Consider the following 25,058-nt stretch of genomic DNA (forward strand, 5'->3'; position numbering starts at 1 on the left):
GGACATACTGTATAGCACAGGGAACTATCCTCAGTATTTTATAACAATTTGTAAGGGAAAAGAATCTGAAAATGAATGTATGGCTTATATATAACTGAATCACTGCTGTGTGCCGGAAACTAACACAACATTGTAAACCAACCATACTTCAATTAAAAAGAAAAAAATATATACATATAAAATTTTATTTTTTTTTTTGGCCATACCACATGGCATGTGGGATCTTAGTTCCTCACCCAGGGATCGAACCCATGCTCCCTGCATTGGAAGCATGGGGTCTTAAACACTGGATGGACAGGGAAGTCTCCTATGCTATGTATATTTAATAATAAAACATACACACACAACTAAACAAATAAAAAATCATCCAGGGTTCCCCACGGCCTGCAAGATAGTCTTGTGAATGAGCCTAGCCATTGTCACATCCCCACTCTGGCTCCAGGGAGGGGAGGCAGTGATGGGGAGTCCCAACAGGCCAGCAGCACACAGAGGAAACTGGCTGGGACCTCTGAGAGTAAAGTTCTTGAGCCCCGTTCATGCGTGTACGTATGGGACATCCTCTGGGGACCAGGCCCAGGGGCACACACAATAGGGACACATAGAAGACATGGAGCTTTTGCACACAGTAGGACTAGTCAAGGGGCAAAGACTGTGGGAACCTAGTATGGAAAATGAGGGGTGCCAGAATGGGCATCTGAGGCACACAGCATCTGCAGGCCGTGGGGTCCAGAGCCTGCGCTGAGTGGGACTACAGGCCACCCCCACTGGGAGTGGGGGATGTTCAGCCCAAGGCTGGGAGCACTGGTCACTGTGACCAGCTCAAGGCTGCTTCCAGTGCCAGCCTCAGCCACCCTGAGCACGGAAGGTGGAGTGAGGCGCCCCCTGAACCCAAAGATGACATAAGGCCACTTCCAAGAGGGGAAGGTTTATTGGTGTGACTGATCGAGGGTCATCAGTGCAGTGCTGCCCCTCCGCCACGCCAGGGAGGGGGGGACAGGCCAGTCCAGTGTGTGGACCCTGGGGGTCAAGGGGGACCCAAGGGGTCACAGGCATAGCAGCAGGCAGAGGGGGAGTGAGCCACCCCCACAGGGCTCACCCCTTGTCTAGCCCAAGGCGGGGACCCCTCTGGAGGTCCTCAGGTATCTGCAGCAGAGGTGGAGGGTTCCTGTGGCAGCCAGCGCCGGTGCCGGAGAATCGACTTCTCCTCTTCCTGTGGGGACAAGGGATGCCCCCCCACGCCCTGCATGTGTTATCACACAGCCCAGGCCAGGGGGGCACGTCAGCAGAGTCTCCCCACTGCGCCGGCGGGGGGGAGGGGGGGCCCGGGTCACCCCCCTCTCACCATCTCCAAGGCAGTGCTGGGGCTTGCGCCCTCCGGAGAGCCCCCTTCGTCCCGTGAGCACTCGGGGCCCGCGTCCTCCTCGTACTCCGTCAGGCAGTCCGACTCCTCCCCTGGAATGGGATGGGTGAAGTTGACGCGGCTCAGGACTGGTCTGATCTCTCCGGCCACACACACCGTCCCCACCCTCCTAGGGTGGCCCTCGGTCCCTCACCATCAGCACAGCCGTCGGAAACCGAAACGTAGCTCGTGGTGGGCGGCTCGATCCGGGACACTATCTCCGCCAAGTCGGTGAAGCCGGAGCTGGGGAAGGCGAGCACCTGCCGGGTGATGTGGGTGAGGCTCTCGGCGATCATTTGAGGTGTGTGTGTTGGGGGGAGGGGGGCGGGGTCCAGAGGGAACTGGGGTTGGGGAGAATCTGTTGTCAGAGGGGCCCTGCCGATGGAGGAGGGCGCAAGCTTACGTCTGCACGGCGGCTCTCGTTCAGGTCGGCAGACCGCCGGTCCGTGAGCATCTTTTCAATGATGTCGCCCCGGCTCCAGCCACTGAAGACGGTTGATCCATACTGGTAGCCCACATCCTGCAGGAAATGAAGGGGGCTTGGGGCCATGTGTGCAACCCCCAGAATGTTCCTCTCTGCTTATCCCCACCCTGCCTACCCCTCCCCTGGCTCCTCAGAAGCCTGCTGCTCTGTAGGAGCAGGCATTTGAGACTACATAAAGCTCAGAGTTGGGTGTACTTAGCACACTCACCCCCATGTCCTCGATCCTGTGCCCCTGCCAAATATTACTAATCCCTCTTAGCACATTTCTTTCCCTACTCAGCCCCACGGAGTGTGTCAATTGTCAAAGGACACAGGTGGCAGTGTGCAAGCTTATTCAAGCTCTACAAATAAGTGTTAGTCGTTCAGTCATGTTCGAATGTTTGTGACCCCATGGACGGTAGCCCACCAGTCCCCATTGTCCATGAAATTCTCCAGGCAAGAATACTAGAGTGGGTAGCCATTCCCTTCTCCAGGGGTCTTCCTGACCCAGGAGTGGAACCTGGGTCTCTGGCACTGTGGGCAGATTCTTTACCATCTGAACCACCAGGGAAGCCCTTGCAAATATGTGCTATACCCCTAAATATCACCATCTCCCATGCCCACTACAGACATCACTAATCCATCATGGCTTGCCTTCCCAGTGAGCCTAGAAAGGGCATCAGACATTTTTTACTCAGCGCACTGGACAGGCAGCTACTGATGCTTTCTTTCTTCTCTTGTTGGCCGCACTATGTGGCAGGCAGGATCATAGTTCCCCAGCCAGGAATTGAACCCGCGCCCCCGGGAGCGGAAGCTCGGAATCTTAACCACTGGACAGGGGAAGTCCCCAGCTACTGATCATTTACTCTTGGCGTGCACTATGATCCATTTTTCTGGACCAGTGGCACATTACACACTGCTCCATTCAGTACATCACAAACCTGTAGCAGACATTACTACCTGACCGTGGTGCTTATTCCCACCAACACAGAAATGGTGTTAGAAATCTCTACACTGTGCTTCCAGCAGCGCAACTTGCCCGGTAGTTCATACATAGCGCATGTGCAGCCACGCCCCCTTGTGACACTCACTGTAGACATCACTAATTGATTACCGTGCTATTCCCCCCAGATCCCAAATAGAGCCCTAGACTCTTTCCCCTTCTGTGGTTTTGGGCTTTCAGGAGTAAAGGTCTGCCGGCCCACCACACTGTCACCAGGTGGCTCCCACCAACTCACATAGATTTGGTCGAACTTCCCGAAGTCCATGGTCTTGAAGCAGTCGATGGGTGGGCGCAGGTACTCACAGTAGGAGCTGGACTTCACAACCTCCAGCTGTCTCACGCAGGACACGTAGGCCAGGCGAGACTGGATCTCTGCCATGTCTGGAACCTTGATTTTGTCTGCCCAGGGGTTCAGCCGCTTCCACAGAAGCCACCAGCCAGACAGGCTGTCCCCGTATGTGCTAAGGTCTGTCTCGTCCTGGCTCCCCACGTCGATGGCGATGACTGTCTTGGCACCCATGCTGCGGGCGATGTCCGCTGTGGGGCCAGGGAGTCAGCTGGGGGCTCCCCACTAGTACCGGGGCAGGGAAGATCAACCCAGTCCCACAAACACCATCACTCACATGGTCATGCAAAAAAACCATGTGAACGACATGCAGGGATGCAAAGGGGTATGTATGGGTGGACGTAGAGGCTGATGATGTGTGGGAAGTGGGGTTGGGTGTTGGAGCTTTGGGGTTTGGGGAACCAGGGCCAAGGGAATGGAGAAGATGGAGTACAGGGACGAAATCACTGTGGAAAGAGACATGAAGTCAGATGCATGGGGAACAGAGACATGGAAGGAGAGTGACACAGAGAGAGAATATAGTAAGGACATCAGGAAAGAAAGGTGAAGGGATCAGAGTCATGGAAACAGACAGAGGGTCCAAGATGCAGGGAGACAGGGGTGGAAGGAAACCGACAGGGAGATGTGGGAATAAAGACACCCAGAGAGGGATTCCCTGCTGGTCTAGTGGTTAAGAATCCACCTTCCAATGCAAGGGACATGAGTTCGATCCCTGGTTAGGAAACTAAGATCCCACATGCTGCAGGGCAACTAAGGCCTTGTGCCACGACTGGAGAAGCCCCATTGCACTGCAACTAGAGGAAGTCTAAATACCTCACCAAAGAGCCCACATACCACAAGGAAGACCCAGAACAGCTAAAAACAAAAAAAGACGCCAGGAGACAGAGCCAAGGGAAGAGAAACACAGGGGACCAGAGCCAGCAACAGAGACAGGTGGGAGAAAGAGATGAGTGGCCAGACATATGGAAGGAAAGAGAATCCAGGCAGAATAAGAGACCTCAAGACTGAGGCAAGAAACAAGAGAGCAAAGAGCTGGTTCAAGGAGATTCAGGGGAGCAGGACGGAAAGGGTAAAGGGTGGAGTGATGGCATAGTGTGTGTGGGGTGCTGTGGTCACAGTCTGTGTGCCCCAGTGAGGGTCCCTGTGTGGGTCTGGGGGTGCCTATGGACAGGTCCTATAGCCACGCCCATTCCCCAAAGACACCTGAGTCTCCATCAGACTGCCTGTGTCCCTCACAAGTTTTTGTGTGTGCACGCACGCTGTATTCACCCTTATCAGATATATGCAACTCTTGTCTGTATGTTTGTGAATACACCCACCTCTGGGTGGGGTATACCTCTGTACACACACCCAGTACTGTTTGTATTCCTTTCACATGTCCCTAGATCAATGTCTGTGTATGTTTCCTTGTGCATCCATGCATGCCTGTCTATCAGAGTTTGTACACACCTGCTCACGTGAATGTGGTTGTGTGAGCGCATGTATCTATATGGGCTGCCTGTGCCAGAGTTGGCAAACTGTAAAAGGCCAGAGGAAAAATTATTTTGGCTTTTTAGGCCATGTGGTCTCTGATGCAACTATTTGACTCTGCTGCACAGACACAGCCACACACAAAAGGCAAATGACTGGGAGTGGCTGTGTGCCAATAAAACTTTATTTATAAAATCAGGCAGGGGGCTGAACTTGGTGTGCAAGTGAACTGTGTGGATCCCTGGCTTATGGGACCTCAAGCATCTGTGTAGCCAGCATAGGGGTCTACTTGTGTTTGCACGCTTCTGTGTGTGTGGAATTTTAAGTTGCAAATGCCCCTGCCTCTTACTTGCATGCTTCAAGTCAACAGGTATGAGAGAAAGCTGGTGGTGGAGGCACCCCACCCATCTATGTGTGTACATGCGTGTCCAACACAGCACATGCGTGCATCCTACACATGCACATACTGGCTGTGAGCTCACCCGTGTGTCCGCACAGGGGGCGAGCAGGTGGCTACTTGCCTGGCAGGTTGTTGATGTAACCGCCATCCATGAGGAGGTGCCCGTCCTTGGGGTCGCACAGCGGCGGCAGGTAGCCCGAGAGTGTCATGCTGGCACGCACGTATCGCCACAGGGAGCCTGCCCAGCGGGACACACAGACACAGACACGCACAGGCACACTCAGACGCACTCAGAGGCCTGGCCAGCCCCATGGGCTCGCTGACCTGGCACGTTGTTGACGAAGCACCCATCCACCAGCAGGTGCCCGTCCCTGGGGTCACAGAGCGGGGGCAGGTAGGGGCAGTAGGAGGCACTGGCCCGGACGTAGCGCCACACGCAGCCTGCGGGGACGGGGGGTGAGGGGGTGAGGCACCCGACAAGTCTCCCGACCCCCCCACCCTCCCCAGGACAGACATACCTGGGGCCCTCTGGGGCATTAGTGGGTGACGGTTAGTGCTCAGCAATCAGGCCAGGAGGGATGGTCACTCATGTTAACAACTTGGCTGCCCCCCCAGCACCCATTCCCCAAACGGCCCCAGTGGTTGTGGTTGGGCTGCCTGGGGGTACGCACCATCTTTGTGGACACGCATGGCCGAGGAGGTGATGTCCGTGGTCACATTGAAGTATGGCAGCCACAGGTCCTGCAGGAACAGGGACCGCAATCCAGGAGGACTGGGGAGGCCTATGGGGATGGGTGGGGGTGGGGCGGGCATGGGGGAAGTATTCACCTCGATCTGCTTGTCCTGGAAGACACGGTGGATGCTGCGGTTGAAGGCTGATCCCGTGAACATGGAGGTGACGGGGTAGGTGAGGTCCAGTATGGGCTCCAGCACCGAAGTCATGCTCTAGGAGCGAGGGGCGAGCTGGGGTCAAACAGGAGTCACTTGGGGGTTACTGACTAGTAGGTCCCTAAGGGTCTTGATTGTTCTAGCTGGGAGTTGGGGGCTAGGATCACTAGCCCGGAAATCACAGGGGTCATCCAAGGTTCTGGAGGTATAAGAATCTGGATGGGCTTTACAGGATTAAGACAGGGAGGGTCAGGAGAAGTCCAGAAGCCCCTCTGAGGTCAGGTTTTTCAGGGTGCTCCTGGGGTGGGGGGACCCTTCCCCATCACCTCCCCACCCCCCTCCCCGTAACGCACACCTTAGCCCACTCCCGGGCCCGCTGTTTAGTGCGGCTGGCGCTCCGCTCCTCAGCGTACAGGGCCCCGATGAAGGAGCCGATGGACGTGCCGCCCACCAGGTCAACGGGGACCCCTGCCTCCTCTAATGCCTTCAGCACCCCGATGTGTGAGCAGCCCCTGCACGGTGGAGGAGACTCAGTGACTTGCTAGGAATCTCCTAAGCCCCATCCCCAGGAATCTCCTCGTCTCCCCGACCAGCAAGGAACGTGGTGCTAGCGAGTCCCTGTGGGATCTCGCTCAGGGAGTCAGCTCCACCCCTCAAGGCACCTGGTCCCGCCCCTGCCGGCACTGACCACACCCCTCACCTGGCCCCGCCCCCGCCCAGTACCAGGGCGATGGTGTTGCCCGTGAGCACCCGCGCCAGGCGGGAGAAGTCGCTGTGCCGGTCTGCGCGCCTTGAGAAAACCTTCTCGTAGAGCTCGTGCTGGTATGAGGGGAGAGAGACACGGTGCATAAGGATGGGGGCGGGGGGGCGGTGTAGGAGGCACCCTCTGGACCTTCAACACACCGCCACGCCCCTCTGGTCTCTAAGCCATGCCCCTCCATTAGCCACGCCTCCGAAGGGTTCTGCCGGTGGACCTGCGCCCCATAGCACCCCTCACCAGCTTGGCCGGGCTGCGGCGTGAGAAGAGGCGACGCGGACAGCGCAGATGCAGGTGTCCCGAGCACCAGCTGCGCATGTTGAGCCACTCCACAGTGCGCGTGGGGCCTGCGCCCTCCTCGCGGTGCAGCAGGACCAGCTGCTTGAGGGCCCGCACTGCCGTGTTCTCCAGCATCTGCTCCAGCTGCATGGGGGGGTGGGAGTGAGGAGGACGGAAGTCACTCTCACCGGTGCTTTCCTCCCCGGCCCCCATACCTGGCCCCCTAGCCCCACTGGTGAAGGTGCACATGGCCCAGCACAGGCACCCAAGGGCCTGGGGCGGGATCCCAGGGATGGGGGTTCACTGTGCCTGGTCTCCGGACCTGGCCGAGTGTGGGCTCCTGGTCGCCCAGGCCCACGATGAGGATGCAGTCGGCCTGGCGCAGGCAGCGCACGGTCCAGGGCGTCAGCGATGTGTCTGTTTGGTAGAGCACGATGCGGTGCGTGTCCTCCTGCTGGGCCAGCCACCCTGACAGCCGGAATTCTTGGATGCTAGGGTGGGAGTGGGGAGGGTCATCTTGGGGCTGGTCAGAGACCATGTAGCTCCACTGCTGTGGGGACGTGGATGTGGACATTCAAGGCCTAGACATGACTGCGTCCTCTAGAGACCGATTTACCCCACTGTCTCCCCAGTGGCCAGAGGGATGGGGGCCCACGCTCCTTGTTTCACAGCCTAGAACTCAAATGACACTGAAGGAATCCTACGTTCTGAGCTCATCCCTGTGCTCCCCGTCCCCGTACCCACAACACACACCTGTCCAGTGCAGAGGCCCCCAGGCGGGCCCGGATGATGTCACTGTTGAGGAGGAGCGTGGGGCCTGGAGATGGATGAGTGAGGAAGGGTGTTTAGGAACCTGGGCCAACAGAGGTGGGCCTCTCCCATGAGAGAATACCACCTACTTGGCTTACAGGACCTTGTTCCAGCTCCACCCCCACCCTGACCCACCAAGGCATCTCCATTCCTTGACCAATGCCCCACCCACACGCGCCTTGCCCCACGCAGACCAAAGGCCTGCCCTTGCCCATGACTGACCAATGGCTTGCAGAGCGTGCTGCAGCTCCAGCATGAAGGCCACCATAGGCACCTCGGCACACACGGGCAGCACTGCCACTGTTGACAGGTTGCTGGCAGGGTTGGTGAGCTCCGAGTGAGGGGGGACACCTAGTCCCGAACCTGCTGAGACCCCAAAGGATGGTATTTGCTGTGCGGTCCTGTGTTTGGAAAGGTCAGCTCTCCCCTACCTTCTCAGAAATCCCTTCACCTTGTCCCTCAGCTGAGGCTTAGTGACACCATACTGAAGGTCATGGTCTCAATCTTAGCCCCACAGCCTGAACCACTGTCCTTGATAAAATCTGGCTATCTGATCCTCAGTTTTGGCCCAATCTCCTCAGGGGGATCCATTACACAACTGTATAACCCGTTCTGTTTTCCACTCTGCCTACATGGACTTGATCTGTGCCCCTACCCATTCTCACCCAGGCAGGGCAGCAGGGGCTGGGGGGAGTCTCTGTCCACTAAGAGGACTTGAACACAGAACTAGACTGAGATAAAGATGTTTCTGACCCACCTATTGCGTCTCAGCTTCTCTGCATACACCTTAGACTAAAACATCAACCCCATGCAGCATGCCAGGCTTTCCTGTCTTTCACTATCTCCCAGAGTTTGCTCAGATTATAACAATCTAAACAAGTTCAAATGCCTTTCTGGTTCCTACAAGACTTGCCCTGGCCCATTTCTCCCCCTCACTCACTTTCCCCCTTGAAGTGTTTCAACACCACCAAACCCTGTCGGAGTCCTGTCAGTATCTGGTCCCATCTCATTTATCAAGTCTCTGCTCATTGTCCTCAGAAAAGCCTGCCTCCTTAGGTTAGTCACGCCCCATCAAGACTCTCTTTTGTTTTCTACACAGTACCTTAACTGATGTACTCTTTGTGTTTTAAAAACTGTTATCTTGCAAGCCAAGCCATAAACCCTTCTAGGGGCTTTGTCTGTCTTGTGTACTTTCCCACCACCCTGCAGGATGCCCAGCACACACTAGATGCTCACTAGAAACTTGGTCTTCATAGCATCACAGAGAGGTTCTCAGGGGTCTGAGATTTTTAAAGTCCCTGCCCCCATAGCTGCCCCAGAATCACATCAAGTGTGGTCCTGCCAGCAGAGTGGGAGTGAAAGTGTACTTGGGTGCAGAGTGTAGGACTAGGGGGAATGTCTGTCGGGGAAGACCTTGGGCGTAGGGATGGTTCCTTGCCAGGGCTCACCCTGGCCCCACCCCAGAGATCCAGGTGTCAGGGCTGACTGGGCAGAAGCCCCCAGGGGAAAAGGAAAGTAGAGGTTGCCTAGGCTAGTCCAGGGTCAGGTCACCGTAACCGAAAACCTCGGGCCCATATTTCTGCACGCCTCGATTCTGACCACTTCCCAGTGTATCATAGCTGGGAAACTTCACCTCCCAGTATGCCCTGGAAGGGAACCACACCTCCCAGCATGCACTGACACTGAGAAATACAACTCCCAGCATCCACCAGGACCAGGAACCACATCTCCCACCATGTTGGTAACCTATTGAAGTCACTTCCCAATATACTCTAGGCCCCAAACACCACCCCACAAACTACACTTCCCAGCACACATTAGTCTAGGTATTCCTTTCCTAGTAGGTAGACTCCATCCTCCAGCCAGCTCTGACACCCAGAACCAAGGTTGCCCCTAAGACCCGCACCTCTCCTCATGACTGACGCTTTAGATTCCACTAACATCCATCCTGCAAAGAGATCCAACCAGTCCATCCTAAAGGAGATCAGCCCTGGGTGTTCTTTGGAAGGAATGATGCTAAAGCTGAAACTCCAGTACTTTGGCCACCTCATGCGAAGAGTTGACTCATTGGAAAAGACCCTGATGCTGGGAGTGATTGGGGGCAGGAGGAGAAGGGGACGACAGAGGATGAGATGGCTGGATGGCATCACCGACTCAATGCACATGAGTTTGGGTGAACTCTGGGAGTTGGTGATGGACAGGGAGGCCTGGTGTGCTGCGATTCATGGGGTCGCAGAGTCGGACAGGACTGAGCGACTGAAATGAAATGAAATGAAATGAACTGAACTGAGCAGCCCTGGCTCCAGGACTCCGTTTCCCGGCATGCCCAGGAACCCGAACTTCATCCCCCAGCACGCCCCAGAACTCGGATTGCCATTTTCTGCTTCAAGCTCCGCCCAGAGCAGGTTATACGCTGGACTCCACCTCCCAGCATGCCCTGGGCTCAAGGCTCCCTCCCCCAGCACGTTCTGCGGCATTGGAGAACAACCCCCCAGTATTCCCAGGCGCTTGCAGGCTCCCACCTGGGAAGGGTCCTCGCAGCTGCTGCAAATTCCCCAGAATCTTCTGACTCAGCAGGTGGATGAGGCGCGTCACGACCTGGGGCGTTGGAGGCCGGGGGTTCAGTTAGACTGCAGGAGCAACTCCACCTTTACCTCCTTGACCAGGGCGCCTGGGTCCGTTACCTGGGCCCCACCCCATGAGCCCCGCCCCTCACTTGGAGGCTTCAGCTCTTCCCCAGGGCTCCATCCGCACCAAATCCCCGCCCCACCCATTAGGCCCCGCCTCCTCTAGGGCCACACCCCCACTCGTCTGTCCCACCCCGATTAGAACAGCCCCCAGCCCAGCGAGCTGCACCTGCGGGTATCGACGTTTGATGTGGCCCAGGGTGCCCTCGGGGAGTTTGGCCAGCTCTGTGTCGCGCACCGCGTGCACCGTCGTGGCACGTGGCTGCCTTGTCAGCGCCTCCACCTAGGGGACAGCGCGTGACCAGGGCTGCATGAGCCAGGAGGCTGATAGGTAAGGGGAAGGCCGACTGTCGGTGCAGACAGAAGGCGGAACCAAGCCTCGCTATCCATCTCGGAGCTCGGGGAAAGACAGGCCAGGAGAGGGTTCCACACCGGGTGAGGGTCCCCCACTACGCTGATGAGGTTGCCCCCATCTCCCCGCCCCATGGAAAGCAGCTGGAGAAAGTGGAATACAGGAGGTTAGAGGCAGGCGTGGGGGGGGGGGCACGTTTAGTGCCCCATCCTGTTGCCCGGGATGAAGTATATGTTGGGGGTGGGGGGAACCTGGACTGGGAGAGGTTAGAGGTCAGTGAGTGGGGCCACGCTCACCACTCCTATGAGATCCCCGCGGCCGTACTCGCCCACCAGCTCTTTTTTGCCGCTGCCCCTCTGAATGACACTACGCAGCCGCCCGTTGAGCACGATGTAGGTGCAGTCTGAACGGTCGCCCTGCCTGGGGTGGGGGTGCGGGTGTCAGAGTAGGCAGGTAGGCAGGACCTGAAGGAAGAGGTAGGGGCGGGGGCTTCACCTGTACAGTGCGCGTCCTGCCTCCACCGCCGTCCAGTCGATGGCGAAGTCCATCTGGCGCACGAAGGGCGACATCCTGGCGGCCACAGTTTGTGCGGCGCTCAGCACCACGCTGGGCTGTGCACGCATGATCCTGCAGGCAAAGGGCAAGGGCGCATGGGCCGGGGGGGAGCCCAGGAACAGCCGATAGGGAGTGTTGAGTTGGGTGATGGCCTCGGGGGTGGGACAGGAAGGGCTCAAAAAGTGAAAACAGCTTTTCAAGTGCCGTTGAAAAGTGTGGAGGGTCGGAGGCATAGCCTCAGGCAGGGCAGAATGGAGTTGGTCAGGGGACCCCCTGAGTCACCCCCGCCCCAACATCGGGCCCAGGCAGTACTCGTAGAAGTCGGACTTGGAGATCCGCAGGAAGGTGCAGTCACGCTGGGCTCGAAGTGTGAAGATGAGGGGCTCGCCGGTGAGCACAGCCAACTGTCCCACTAGCTCCCCGGGCTGTACCACGAACAGGCACACGTCCTCCGCCTTGTCGATCATGCGCTGGTACACGTGCAGACTGCCCCACAGCACGAAGTGCAGGCTCACATCCTGTGAGGGAGGGGCCAGGAGATGGGCACGTGGGCGATACCGCACCCACACCTCGGGTCTGTGCGCTCGGAAAAGGTTAAGGAAAGAAAAGTTGGAGGTAGTGAAGGCCTTCCATAGCACTGCGCTTAGCAGCACATGTATTTATATTCCCATCCAGCACCCACAGCAGATGCTGCTAATAGATCACCCATTTCAGCCCAGATTAAGAGGCAGGAATTCTTTTCAACAGGGCCAGCAAGAGGCTGGGAAGACTGGCTACATAGGAGCATGGCTGAGCTTAGGTCCTTTTTGCTTGTGCTGGGCAACTGCATAGCTATATGGAAAGGAACAAAGTTGGAGTCTCACCTTTCATCATGTCAAAATGGATCAAAGACATGAATGTGAGAGCTTAAACTATACAACTCTAAGGAGAAAACACAGGAGTCAATCATGGCCACACTGGACCATGGACACAATGGAATCTTGGATATGATACTAAAAGCCCAAGTGACAAAATGAAAAACGGATAAACTGGACTTCATCAAAGTTAAAAATTTTTCAGCTTCAAAGGGCACTATCAACTGAAAAGACAACCCACAGGCTAGGAGAAAATATCTGAAAAATCATATATCTGCTAAGGGTCTGGTATTCAGAATATGTGAAGAATTTTTACAACTCCACACTAAAAAGACAAATAACTCAATTTTAAAAATGGGCAAAGCCTCCAAATAGATGTTTCTCCAAAGGTTATATGAATGGCCAGTGATCCTCTAAAGAAGTTCAACATTACAAATCACTGCATGCTGCGTGCTAAGTCATGCCCTATTCTTTGCGACACTATGGACTGTAGTCTGCCAAGCTCCTGTCCATGGGATTCTCTAGGCAAGAATACTGGAGTGGGTTGCCATGCCCTGCTCCAGGAGATCTTCCCAACCCAGAGACCAAACCCACATCTCTTATGTCTCCTGCATTGGCAGGCACTAGCGTGCCTTGCCTAGGAAGCCCCATGAATCATTAGTCAGTCAGTCAGTCAGTTCAGTCGCTCAGTCGTGTCCGACTCTTTGCGACCCCATGAATCGCAGCACGCCAGGCCTCCCTGTCCATCACCAACTCCTGGAATTCACTCAGACTCATGTCCATCGAGTCAGTGATGCCATCCAGCCATCTCATCCTCTGTCGTCCCCTTCTCCTCCTGCCCCCAATCACTCCCAGCATCAGGGTCTTTTCCAATGAGTCAGCTCTTCGCATGAATCATTAGGGAAATGCAAATCACCACAAGGAGATGCCAGTAGGATGGCTAGAATCAAAAAGTGTCAGAGAGGTGTAGGAAACTGGGATCCTTATACACTGCTGGTGGAAATGTAAAATTGGGCAGCCGCTGGGAAACAGTCCTCAAAGATTCAAAAATAGAGTTGCCATTGTGTTGTGCGTGCATGCTCAGTCATGTCTGACTCTTTGCAACCCCATGGACTGTAACCACTAGGCTCCTCTGTCCCTGGGATTTCCCAGGCAAGAATACTGGAGTGGGTTGCCATTTCCTTCTCCAGAGTTGCCATATGACCCAGCAACTCAACTCCTATGACACAATGAAAACATATCCACACAGACATGTGTATATAATGTTCATACCTGAATCATGCTATTATGCATATTAGCCAAAAAGTGGAAGTAACTCAATGTCCATCAGCAGATGAACTGAGAAGCAAAATGTGGCTCATTCCTATGATGGAATAGTATTCAGCTATAATGGAATAAGGCACTGATACATGCCACAACGTGGGTGAACCCGGAAAACATCATTCTGAGGGAAAGAATCCCAGACACAAAGGGCCACATATTGTGTGATTCCATTTATATGAAATGTCCAGAACAGACAAATCTATAGAAACATAAGATCAGTAGTTGCTTAGGGCTGTGGCTCATTAGGAGGTAGGAGATCGATGGCTTTGGAGTATGGTGTTTCTCTTTAAGGTGATGTTCTAAAGTTGACAGTGGTTACGGTTGCACAACTCTGAATATACTAAAAACCACTGAATTGTACTCTTTAAATGGGTGAACTGTATAATGTGTGAATTACATCTCTAAAATTATCACCAAAAAAAAAAAAAAAAACCCCTTTGGGGAGTTCTCTGGTGGTCTAGTGGTTAGCATTTGGCACTTTCACTACTGAAGCCAAAGTTCAATCCTTGGTCAGGGAACTGAGATCCCACAAGCTGACTGGTGCAAAAAAAAACCCCAAAAAACCTTTTGCTCTCAAATCCTGTGTTCCGCTCCAACCTTGTTGGTTTTCCTTTGTTTTCCAGATGGGACAGCTCCACCACAGGACGTCTGCACACACTGTACTCTCTGCCTAGCATGTTTTTCCCTCCCCCTTGCACCTAGTTAATTTCTCTTTGCTCTTCCTCCTTCACTGGAGGTCACTTCCTCAGAGACACTGCTCTGCCTAAATCAGACGCTGTAGAACTGAGGACATCCCCTTTGTAGCACGAAACCTATATGATTTAGCAATAATCTGTATCATCCTTTGAGTGAAAGGTCTATCTGTGAGCTTCTCAAGGGCAGGGGACCCCTGCTGGTGTTTGTTGACCCTACCACAAGCCGCCTGCTGCTGCTGCTGCTGCTAAGTCACTTCAGTCGTGTCCGACTCTGTGCGACCCCACAGACGGCAGCCCACCAGGCTCCCCCATCCCTGGGATTCTCCAGGCAAGAACACTGGAGTGGGTTGCCATTTCCTTTTCCAGTGCATGAAAGTGAAAAGTGAAAGTGAAGTCGCTCAGTCGTGTCTGACTCTTCTCGACCCCATAGACTGCAGCCCACCAGGCTCCTCCGTCCATAGGATTTTCCAGGCAAGAGTACTGGAGTGGGGTGCCACTGCCTTCTCCTACACACAGCAAATACCCCTCTCCCCTCTGGTTAGCCTGCCCAGCTGGACACCGCTCTGTACCACCCTCTTAAATAAGGAACTGAAACTGCCTAGAGATAGAAACGTTCCTTCCTCATCCAGTGCACAAACCTGTACGACACCCCACAAAAGCCCTGATGAGCAACAAAACACTGCAAGAATCCTTGGGAGGGGTAGGGGACATACACACATGCCTTCCAAGACAGAATTCCCAGACTGGGTTTGGGATACAATGGGAGTGACTAGTATTAGGCTGCCATTCATCCTCAGATTGGGAAACATGTCCCCCCCCCACCCCCACCACTGCAGGGCTTCTCAGAGCTTTGAATATGCTAATGAGTTCACTGGGTACTTCCAAGAAGGACTAAAACAGCCCGCGTTCCCCAAACCTGTTGCACTCAGATCCCTTGTGATAGAGGTGTTCTGTGAAATATACTTTGGGAAATGTTTGTGGAAAGCAGGGTTTCCTCAACGTTGGTACTACTGACATGTTGGACTGGATAATTCTGTTGTGGGGGGCTGGCCTGTGCATTTTGCATCCCTGGTGTCTAGCCATTAGGTGACAGTACCACCCTCCCAAGCCAATCAAAAATGTCACCCTGTGGGACTTCCCTGGTGGTCCAGTGGTTAAGAATCCGCTTTGCAATGCAGGGGACACGGGTTGGATCTCTGGTTGGGGAACTAAGATCCTACATGCCGTGGAGCAACTGAGTCTGCACACCACAACTAGAGTCTGTGCATTGCAACAAAAGATCCCACATGATAGAGGATGATCCTGTGTGCCACAACTAAGACCAGACACAGCCAGATAAATGAATAAGTAAATAAATAAAATCTAATCTCAAAAACACTCAAGAAAAGCTTAAAAGTCTCAACATGGCCAAATATTCCAGGGGGGTGGGCCAAACTGTGCATGGTTTTGGGAGGGGGCACAGCAGACCAGCTTTGTCCCTAACAAAGTCCTGAAGACCCTGAGGAGACTTGGATGGTTGCACACCAGCCTGGTATGTTAGCAGGCTGGGCTGGGCTGGGCTGGGCTGAGTTGAGCCCAGCAGAGGTTCTCAGATAAGCAGGGCCCAGGGGCCCCTGCAAGGGCCATGGTGTGACCACACTTCCTCAGCCAGGCCTCCAAGTACCTCGAACAGCTGGCACCAAACGTACTCTGCAGGAAGGAGCCCATTCTGCATTGAGCAGCTCAAAGCGACAATACAATCAAACTGATCACGTGATATAACAAATCAACTAGAATCTAATTAAAGTAAAAACCACCATCACTCAGCCAGCTAACAGCTAGGCCATCCCCTCCTCCAAGCGCAGACCTCCCTCTCCTGAGCCTGGGGCGCTGCTGCAGTTTCAGCACTTAAGTCATATCACCCTTACTGTCACCTCCCCACCCCTCTGTCACCACGCCTCCCTCGAACTGGTCACCCTTGCACACACCCTAGCAGCTCAGAACTGAGTACTTCCTGCTTGATCCTCACAACAGTTCCTGCAGGTAGTTATGAGCCGCACCCCCTCCCCCCGATTCCACAGGTGGGAAAGATGAGAAGTTTCTATGTGATTCACCCAAGGTCACCCAAGGGCTGCAAGTCTGGTTCCCTCTCTAACCCTCCTCCCCTGTGCTCCCCAGCTGTGATGTCACGAAAGGGCCTCAGTTTCCCCATCTGGAGAATGGGCAGATTAGTGGGCTACGGTTTCCTCCACCTCCTGCGTGTCATCAAGGGGCAATGAAATCCAGCTCGTGGGGCTCGTGGAGCTGGTTCCTGGCCTTCAAGCCAAATTAACACCCGCACCCATTTAGTGAGCCCCACCCCTCCCCCATCCCAGCAGGGATCTAGGATAAGAAATAGAGCATCAGAATATGTTGTAGATTTCTAAGGTCAGAAAAATGGAGGTTGCAGGAATGGCTAAGGGCAGGGAAGAGAGATCTTGGGGTGGGGGTCCTAGTGTAAAAGGTTCAAGTTTGGAGGGGAAAGGTCAATAGGTCCACAGGACATGGGGAGGGAGGGCTGGGGGTCAGAATCATAGGATCCAAAGGTCAAGGGTTGGAAATCACAGACTGAGAGGTCTACATGTAAGGTGAAAAGGCAAGGATCAGAGATCAGAGATGGGGAGAGAGAGGTCTCGAGTCAGAGCTGCAGGGTCAGAGGTCAAGGGTCAGACTCACCTGGTCCCCCTGGCGGGCGATGATGGTGCCAGCTTTGGCGTGATGTAGCAGAACTCGACTATTCAGAAGGGTGGGGTCCTGGGGAGGAAGGATAGGGGCTTGAGATGCCCAGCTATGCCTACCACCCCCCTTACCTGGTCCTCTAGACACCCTGGGCTGCCCACCTCAATCTGCATCAGCTTGGCCAGCTCCTGCTTTGCTGCCTCAAAGATGCTGCTTGTCTGGCGGCCCTGGTAGGGCCCGAAAGGGCAGCTGCCGGGGGCCGACTCGTCCTCACAGTAGCTGTACTCACAGGCGCCTGCTGGCTGCTCCCGGGGCTCCTGACTGGGAGTCTGTGGGGCAGGGTCTATGACCTCCATGCTCCCCCCCAACCTTCCTCCTTGGGAGACTCCACCTGTGGCTAGGCCAGGGTTCCAGGAGGAGACTGGAGTCAGGAGGCAGGGGCAGGGGAAGAGGGCAAGGCCTTACCCGAGCTGAAGCTGCCTGGAACCCCCCTGAGGCCTCTTCTTGCAGGGACACAGAGATCCGGCCCCGTTCATATGCCATGTCAAAGTCTGAGCGGGGACCGCCCTGCAAGCCTGCGGTGGATGAGGGGCAATAAATGCAATAAAGATGAGAGTAACCATAGTGGGAATCTAAGCAAACACTATCTACATAACGTTATCCCAGGCAGCAGCCGGAAAGACATGGACTAATCCATCGCCTCTCTCTCTCCCTGGCAACCCTTCTCACTACAGTGCGGAGAGCACCATCTCAACAAGGACCCACAGTAAAAAAAAGACAGAGAAATGCTCCCAATATTCCTATTTCGTGGATGAGAAAAGTCAAGACTGGGAGGCAGGTGGGCTTCCCTGGTGACCAAGTGGTTAAGAATCCTCCTGCCAACGCAGGGGGCACCTGTACTATTCCTGGTCCAGGAAGATCCCACATGCCTCCGAGTAACTAAGCCCATGCACCACGACTACTGAGTGCACACTCCAGAGCCCATGCTTCGCAATAAGAGACGCCACTGCATGAGAAGCCCGTGCGCCACAATGAAGAGCAGCCCCCTTGCACAGCAACGATGACCCACTGCAGGCAAAAGTAAGTAAATAAACGATATCTGATAGCCTCTCCCGTCTCCACCTGGTGCCCCACCTGAGATATCCACTGGCATGGAGATGCAGCGACTCAGCAAGGGTGCTGAGGAGGTTTCCAGGGATGTGGGCTTCACTGGGTCCCCTGGAGGAGACATATATTTAGGCTCTGGCCCCTCGGAGCCCCCAGGTCTACAGCTAGAATCAGGGGGTGGGGAACTGAAGGGAGCTTGAGGAGGGGTCAGCTCAGAGTTCCTGGGGACTGGGGGACGAGGAAAAGCAATTCTAATGGGCCCATGGAACTGAGGCCAGGGGTTCTGGGGGACCAGGCGGGAGGCAGACCTGGAGACCTAGTTGAAAGGGCTCTTGGGGGGCTGAGGGCTTCCGTGGTGGCTCAGACGGTAAAGAATCTCCCTACAATGCAGGAGACCTGGGTTTGATCCCTGGGTCGGGAAGATCCTCTGGAGAAGGAAATGGCTACCCACTCCAGTATTCTTGCCTGGAGAATTCCATGGACAGAGGAGCCTGGTAGGCCATAGTCCATGAAGACACAAGGAGTCAAGACATGACTAAAGTGACCAACACTTTCACTTTTGGGGGGCTGGGCAGGTCAGGTGGGAGTCCCTGAGGAACTGAGACAGGCACTGAGGGGCAGAGGCTGGGTCAACCTGAGCTCCTGGGGGCCAGGTAGCAGTCACCTTGGGTACCTCCAGTCCCGGGCAGTGGGGCCCCAGTGGGGTCAGACGGCCGGCCAGGGGTCTCCCTCAGCTCCTCTGAGGCCGCAGTGCTGACCATCCGCTTGGAGCCACGCACTGGGCTGGTGCGGGGTGGGAGGCCCGGGCTAGGGAAGAGGCGCAGTGGCTGGATCTCCTAGGGGCAGAGGGCATCCTTGTCGCATGTCCGGGGGAGGCAGGTGTCACTCACCTCTCCGGCCCCTGGTGCTCTGCAGGCAACTCACGTGGCTGAAGAGCTCATTGGTCAGTCCCAGGTAGTTGTGAAGTGCCAGGAAAGTGACCCGCTGCAGTCTCACCATGATGATCTTCGGGGGCGTGGTCGGCAGAGGAGGGGCCAAGGAGAAAGAGGGTGAGCCCCAGGAGAAAGCGGGGACCTAGCACTCGGGGGTGGGGCCATGGATGGGGAGAAGGAGACGGAGCTACGGTCAGAGGTCAAGATCAGAGCAGGAAGGGGCTGGGCAGGGCCACAGGAGCCAGGGAGAAACCCACAATCAGGTGGCAGAAGCCTGGGAAGATGGGGTGGAGGCGGCTCAGAGGAGGAGCTGGTGAGGTCTGGCTGCTCAGAGTTGATAAGCCCATCGTGAGCGCCTCTTGGCAGCTGGGTCCCAGCCCCCAGGAGTCTGTGATGGGCGGGGGTCATGGAAGGAAGTGAACCGCCCACTCACCTGCACCACCCGCACCAGGCTCTCAGGGTACTTGGTGAATACCGCTGAGAAGGCCTCGACGGGCAGCCGCAGCACCGTGGAGTCTCGGGCTGCCCGGGCAGACACCGTACGCTGGGGGTGCTGGTGACCCTGGGGGCACAGGGGGCACAAGGAGAGTCAAGGTCGGGGTGGTGAGAGCCCCCTGCCTGCTTCCCCTGGCCCCTTCCCAATGCCATTCCTTGAGGGACTCCTGGAAACATCAGAAACCGATCAGAGATGGGGGCTCTTGGGGTGACCCTCTCCTACCCAGTCCGGTGGGTGTGGCCTCCTACTGTCCCCACACCCCTCCATACTGGTGACTCACAGTGATGACATCCAGTATGCTCAGGAGGCTGTTGACACTGTCCCCAGGAACCACTTCCTTCACCACACACTCCTTCCCGTCCTGAGACACATAAAGTAGGGTGGGCACTGACCAGTGCTGCCCTTACCCTGCTAACCCGCATCTTGCTCCCTGACCAAGCCAATAGCCCCCATTCTCATGTAGCTTGGTGATCGCTGACATCCTGACCCCAAGAACCTTCCGACCAGCATCACTAACTAACCAGTGACTGTGCTGACCACCCCAGACGCACCTGGGCATCCGTTCCTGACTCCTGCCTGTACATCTCATAAGGACCACCAACCTGGGGAGTTCCCTGGTGGTCTAATGGTTAGGATTTAGTGCTTTCACTGCCATGGCCTGGATTTGATCCCTGGTCAGGGAACTGAGATTCTGCAAGCCATGCAGCATGGCCCAAATTTAAAAAAAAACAAAAAAACAAAAAAAAAACCACCAACCCTGCTGACCAAAACCACTGTCTGTCCTGGGTCTGTGGCACCCCTGCTTGTCCCGCCACCCACCTCGTTGCCCTGCAGAGCCCCCCAGGGTGACACACTCACAGGCCCCGGCAGGCAGAGCTCCAGGAGTCCGTCCTGTACCACATAGATGCTTGCGTCCGGCTGGCCAGGTCGGAAGACATAGTCGCCCTGGCCGAGCCGCTGGAAGACCATGTGGCGGCAGAGCTCCAGGAAGAGTGGCTTCTCAAAGTGGCCCAGCACCCTGGACAGGGACGGCGGGGAAATGGAGATATGAGGCCAGGTCAGCCCCAGCTCTGTAACGCCCCTGCCTGTGCCCTGACACTGACCGGACATTCTTGAGCATGTAGAGCACCTCGGAGGGCAGGTGGGAGTTGGCCAGGTCGCCCTCGGTCAGGTCAGCCTCCAGCACAGCAGGCGGGGGCTCCTTCCGCTGCAGCGTGGGCGCCTCTTTCTGGATGCGCAGGATCCTGGTGGGAAGAGAGGGGGATGGGGGCAGTGGGGAGCAGGAAGAAGGCTCAGGCAGACCTCAGATCCTCCTGCCCCCACAGAGCCCTTCCTGGGGTCCTTAGAGCAGGGGTCAGCAAACTCTGGCCCACTGGCCAAATCAGGCCAGCCACCTCCTTTTGTTCATAAAGTTTTATTGGCACACAGCTACATTCATTCATTTACACATATCTGTGGCTGCTTTAATGATGCAATAGCAGGATTGAGTCATTACATTACCATTGTATGCAGCCTGCAAAGCCTAAGATGTGGCCCGTAAAAGAAGAAACTTGCTGACCCCTAATGTAAAACTCTGAGGTCACCCTCCACTAGTCACAGGCTTCCTAGATGGAACCTCTCATTGGGCAGACTCCTGACATAGCTTCCAAGATACGAGGAGACCCCAGCAAAAGCATCTATGTTCATCATGGCACCCCAGATATAGTCTTTCAGCTGGCAATCACAGACTAGACTCCTGATACAGCCTCCCTCATGAAGGCAGACCCCTGGGGTAGCTTCCGTTATATCAGAAGACCCCAGATGCAGCCTCTCTGGTCTTTATAACAATCCCTGAGATAGCCCTTCCTCCCAAGCCTCAGACAGCCCTGAGAGAGCCCCTTGGATGGCTACAGATGCTCTTGAGATAGCTCTGGTTACAGACAGAGAATCCAGATACAGCTCCTCTGCTGATCATGGACCTCAGACAGCTCTTCCCCGCAAGGCATAGTTATTACTGAGACAGTCCTTCCACTGGTCACAAAATGCTCAAGATAGACCCTCTAGAATGAGCTCAAACTGAGTTAAACTCCACAGAACAGAGGAATCGCACAATGGCTCGCCTTCTGATGAGGAAGATCCTTGGGCTAGCCCTTCTCCAGGTCACAGAGAACTGAGATAGCCCTTTGAAGGTCATGGTGACATCAGGGTAGCTCCTCAAGGCTGTGCAGCCAATGAGACTGCCCCCCAGGAGTTGGACAGACCCTCAACTCATCGTGGAAGACCTAGAGACAGCCCTTCTGCTCAAGTCATAGAAAGTCATGGGAGAGCACACCTACTGATTGTGGTCAGCCCTGGCATAGCACCTCAGTGTGAAGAAACACTTGAGACAGACCTTCATGTAGACCCTACCATTGTCAGGAGACCCCACAGCCAGCTCTCAGCTTAGAAGATCTCTGGGAGAGCCTTGCTCAGAAACCCCAAGGTAGCCCTTTTATGATAACATGTCCTGAGATGTCCTTCCTGTCTCTAGCGTGAAAAGATTCCTGAGATGACTCCTAGGGAACAGAAATCCCTGACGTAGTCTCCTTGTAGTAGAAGAACTGCAACGAAGGTGACATGGAGAGGTGCTTTCTGATGTAGAGGGAGTGTTACATCAGTAGCAGAGGGACTGTTACCCTCCGGGGAACAAAAGGTAGAGACAGCCCCTCCAGCAGGTCCCAGAAACACCCTGGAGTGCCCTGGAATAAACCCTCTCACGTGGGGAGATTTGACCAAGGCAAGACATCCAAGATAGCATTGTGGTTGTTTAGTTGCTAAGTTGTCTGACTCTTTGTGACCCCATGGATTGTAGCATGCCAGGTTCCTCTGTTCATGGGATTTTCCAGGCAAGAATACTGGAGTAGGTTGCCATTTCCTTCTCCAGGGGATCTCCTAACTCAAGGATCAAACCCACATCTCCTGCATTGGCAGGTGGATTCTTTACCACTGAGCCACCAAAGCCAGATAGTAACTGGGGATTAAATAACTCACAGATACTTCTGTAGTAGAGAAACATCACTGAGAGAGCCCTCAAGGAACAGAAACAGCCTGTCTGGTAGGGGAGAGCTCTGAAACAGTCCCACAGACGTGGAAAGACTCCTGAGACACAGTCCATGGGGTTCAAAGAAGCCTGAGATACACGCTCCGGTGTGGGTTGATCACTCATAAAGCCCTGAACATAGCCCCGGGTACACCTAGCACAGCCTTACTTCTTGGCAATGTTGAGCATCTTAAGTTTCTTCTTCATGCGCGGGCGGGAAGTGGTGGAGACGGAGGCGTCCACTAAGGAAGAAGTGGATTGTGACACCTGGGAGAATTAAGAGGGGTGGGGGTGAGAGGAATGCATCCACTGTCAGTTCAGACCCTAGGGAGGCGGGGGCAAATCCAAGGCCCTTAATCAAGGAGGGCGGCGGGCTTACCAAGAAGTATAACTAGGAAAAGGACAGGGCCTCTGTGTGGCCAAAAGGCCGCCCCAGAGGGTCCCAGACTTACCTTCCGCATAATTTTCCGGCCATAGAAAAGCACTTTGTCTCTCTTCCGGAATCGGTAACGGGGGCCGTCCGGGGCTGGGGTTTCTGGGGATAGTAAGTGCGGAGAGGGGCATTCTGAGCTATACGCATACTCCGCACGGCGAGAGATGGGGACGCTGCGTGCGGGCTCCAGCACATCCCATCTCTACTGACTCAGGGGCCCAGACATTTCACCTTCCCATCCCTCGGCAGCCCCCAAAGGCCCTCCGGGTCCTCACTCGGCACTCGAAGCCTCCGCACCAGCAGCAGGATGAGCACGGCCGTGACCAGAACCGCGACTCCAGCCCCGATCATCATGCCCAGCACCTGCGGGACGAACGGCACAGGCTGTGCATCGCATACCGGCCCCGCCAAGCCTTCCCCGGGGGCCGGGACGCCTGGGACTCCATCCAACGGAGCCAAGTCCGCCCCGGAGATCACAGTCGGCTCGGCCCTCGACGTCCCCATCTGCAAAATGGGCCAGCGCGGCTCCCACCCCGGGGGAGTCAACTCTTTCTGGAGGGTAGGCGGTACGCAGTGCACGCCGGGAAACGTAGTTCAGCCTGAACAGACGCAGCCTAGTTATCGCGGGACCGCGATGATGCGCGCTAAGCACGTCGGGAACCGTAGTCCCCGCGGCGGCGCACAACTTCCAACCCTTACCATGCCGGTTTGCAGCGGGGCGTCCATCTGTTTCTTCAGGCAGGGCTGCACGTCTGGCACTCCTGGGGAATGAGAAGCCGGAACAACCCGGGCAAGTCGTCACTCTGGGTCCGCCCCTCCCCTGCAGCAAGCCCTGCCCTCTTCTTACCCTTACTGCCGAGAGGTTTCTCTGCCGGCTTGGGGACGCCTGGAGGGTGGGGTAAATTGAGTTCGGGGCCCGAGCTAGGGAGTGAGGTGGGTCCCTGGGTCCCACCAGGGTCTCCTTACTTACTCACCAGGCCGGCCTGATGCCCCACTCGTCCAGCCGCACCCTGGGGCTAAAGGGCAGCCGGTCGGACACCTACTATCAGCAGCCAGAGAACAGGTTCCCCAAGGGGCACGGTTTTCTCCAGCAGGTGGCCCCCTCTGCAGGATCAATCTTGATCCGATCCCTAGGCCGCACCCCTGCACCCTTTGCGAACACTGGATGCCGCACCCCAGGGAAACCGGGCCCGAGTCATGGGGCTGGGGAGATGCTTGGCTCCCACCGGAATGCTGCCAGGAGCGCCTTCACAAGGAGTCGTGATGCAATGCCGAGGTCTCAATAGTATCCTGGGATGCTCGGAGTGGGGTGGGCTCGCAAAGTGTTACTGGTTGATGCTGGAGATTTACTGTCACGTAATAGTAAAGTTTAGGAGTTTTCTGATGGTGTGGAGCATCCTTGGGACTCGGGGAACGAGGCTGGGACCATTGCTGGGAGACGTAAACAGGGACGCTGGAGTTACCAGGGGTCAATAGAAAGTTATCGAGAGATTTCGAGGCATATAAGACTATTACTGGGAAAATCGGAACTGGTTGGGCACATCCCTGGAGTCGTTGGAGCGTGATACTGAAGAATGCTGGAATATCACTGACTTTCCTGGGAAGCTGAGACTGTTTTGGCAACCTCAGAGTATTAATGGAAATCTGGGGGAGTCACTGGGCCCTTGAGACCGTACCTGGAAAATTCACAGGGGATTGGTCTCCTCCCACCCGAGGATGCACCTGGCTACTGCGAAAACACCTGCCGGGAGCTGGGGGAGCGGGGTAAGAGTCAGGAAGTCGAGAGCTACCGAGAGTAGACGGAAGACAGATCTTAGGAAAGCCGAGGGCTCGCTAACAACCCGCGAGAGGATGTCCCTGCGGGTGCCAAGGAAACCCGGACTCACCCAGGAGCCGCAGCTGGGGTCCACCCTTCGCCAACTCCGTTAGCGTTCCGCCCAGCGCCGCAGGCGCGGCCCCTTTAAATTATTCATCTCAGGGCGCGCCGCAGCCCCGCCCCCCGCAATGCTTGGAAGGTCGCGCGGAGTGTGGGGACGCTTTAAAGGGACCCGCGA

At 55.6% G+C, this 25,058-nt stretch overlaps 1 protein-coding gene across 14 annotated transcripts; it reads right to left on the minus strand.

The window, feature by feature from the left end:
* Positions 1–909: 909 nt before the first annotated feature.
* On the minus strand, positions 910–25,003 carry PNPLA6 (patatin like phospholipase domain containing 6). Of its 14 annotated transcripts, XM_040240582.1 has the most exons (34): positions 24,891–25,003; positions 23,704–23,765; positions 23,280–23,367; positions 23,024–23,106; positions 22,741–22,838; positions 20,617–20,757; positions 20,372–20,531; positions 19,794–19,874; positions 19,451–19,579; positions 19,010–19,090; positions 18,750–18,921; positions 18,113–18,196; positions 17,444–17,553; positions 17,140–17,307; positions 16,976–17,053; positions 11,722–11,927; positions 11,350–11,481; positions 11,151–11,274; positions 10,672–10,785; positions 10,338–10,413; positions 8,038–8,181; positions 7,759–7,822; positions 7,328–7,496; positions 6,967–7,149; positions 6,670–6,788; positions 6,325–6,481; positions 5,910–6,026; positions 5,753–5,822; positions 5,203–5,319; positions 3,101–3,402; positions 1,803–1,919; positions 1,554–1,659; positions 1,343–1,452; positions 910–1,240 (listed from the first exon to the last, which is right to left on the minus strand). In XM_040240582.1, exons 2-34 carry the CDS (start codon positions 23,728–23,730, stop codon positions 1,136–1,138), a joined length of 4,032 nt encoding a protein of 1,343 aa, XP_040096516.1. In that variant the 5' UTR covers positions 23,731–23,765; positions 24,891–25,003; the 3' UTR covers positions 910–1,135. The 14 variants fall into 14 exon arrangements, with proteins under 14 accessions (XP_040096516.1, XP_040096520.1, XP_040096519.1 ...); XM_040240586.1 differs by lacking the exon at positions 24,891–25,003 and having other exon boundaries at positions 910–1,210; positions 8,038–8,178; positions 18,759–18,921; positions 23,704–23,890; XM_040240585.1 differs by lacking the exon at positions 24,891–25,003 and having other exon boundaries at positions 910–1,210; positions 18,759–18,921; positions 23,704–23,890.
* Positions 25,004–25,058: the final 55 nt, after the last annotated feature.

The sequence above is a fragment of the Oryx dammah genome, unplaced genomic scaffold, assembly GCF_014754425.2.
Source record: "Oryx dammah isolate SB20612 unplaced genomic scaffold, SCBI_Odam_1.1 HiC_scaffold_5, whole genome shotgun sequence".
NCBI lineage: Eukaryota > Metazoa > Chordata > Mammalia > Artiodactyla > Bovidae > Oryx > Oryx dammah.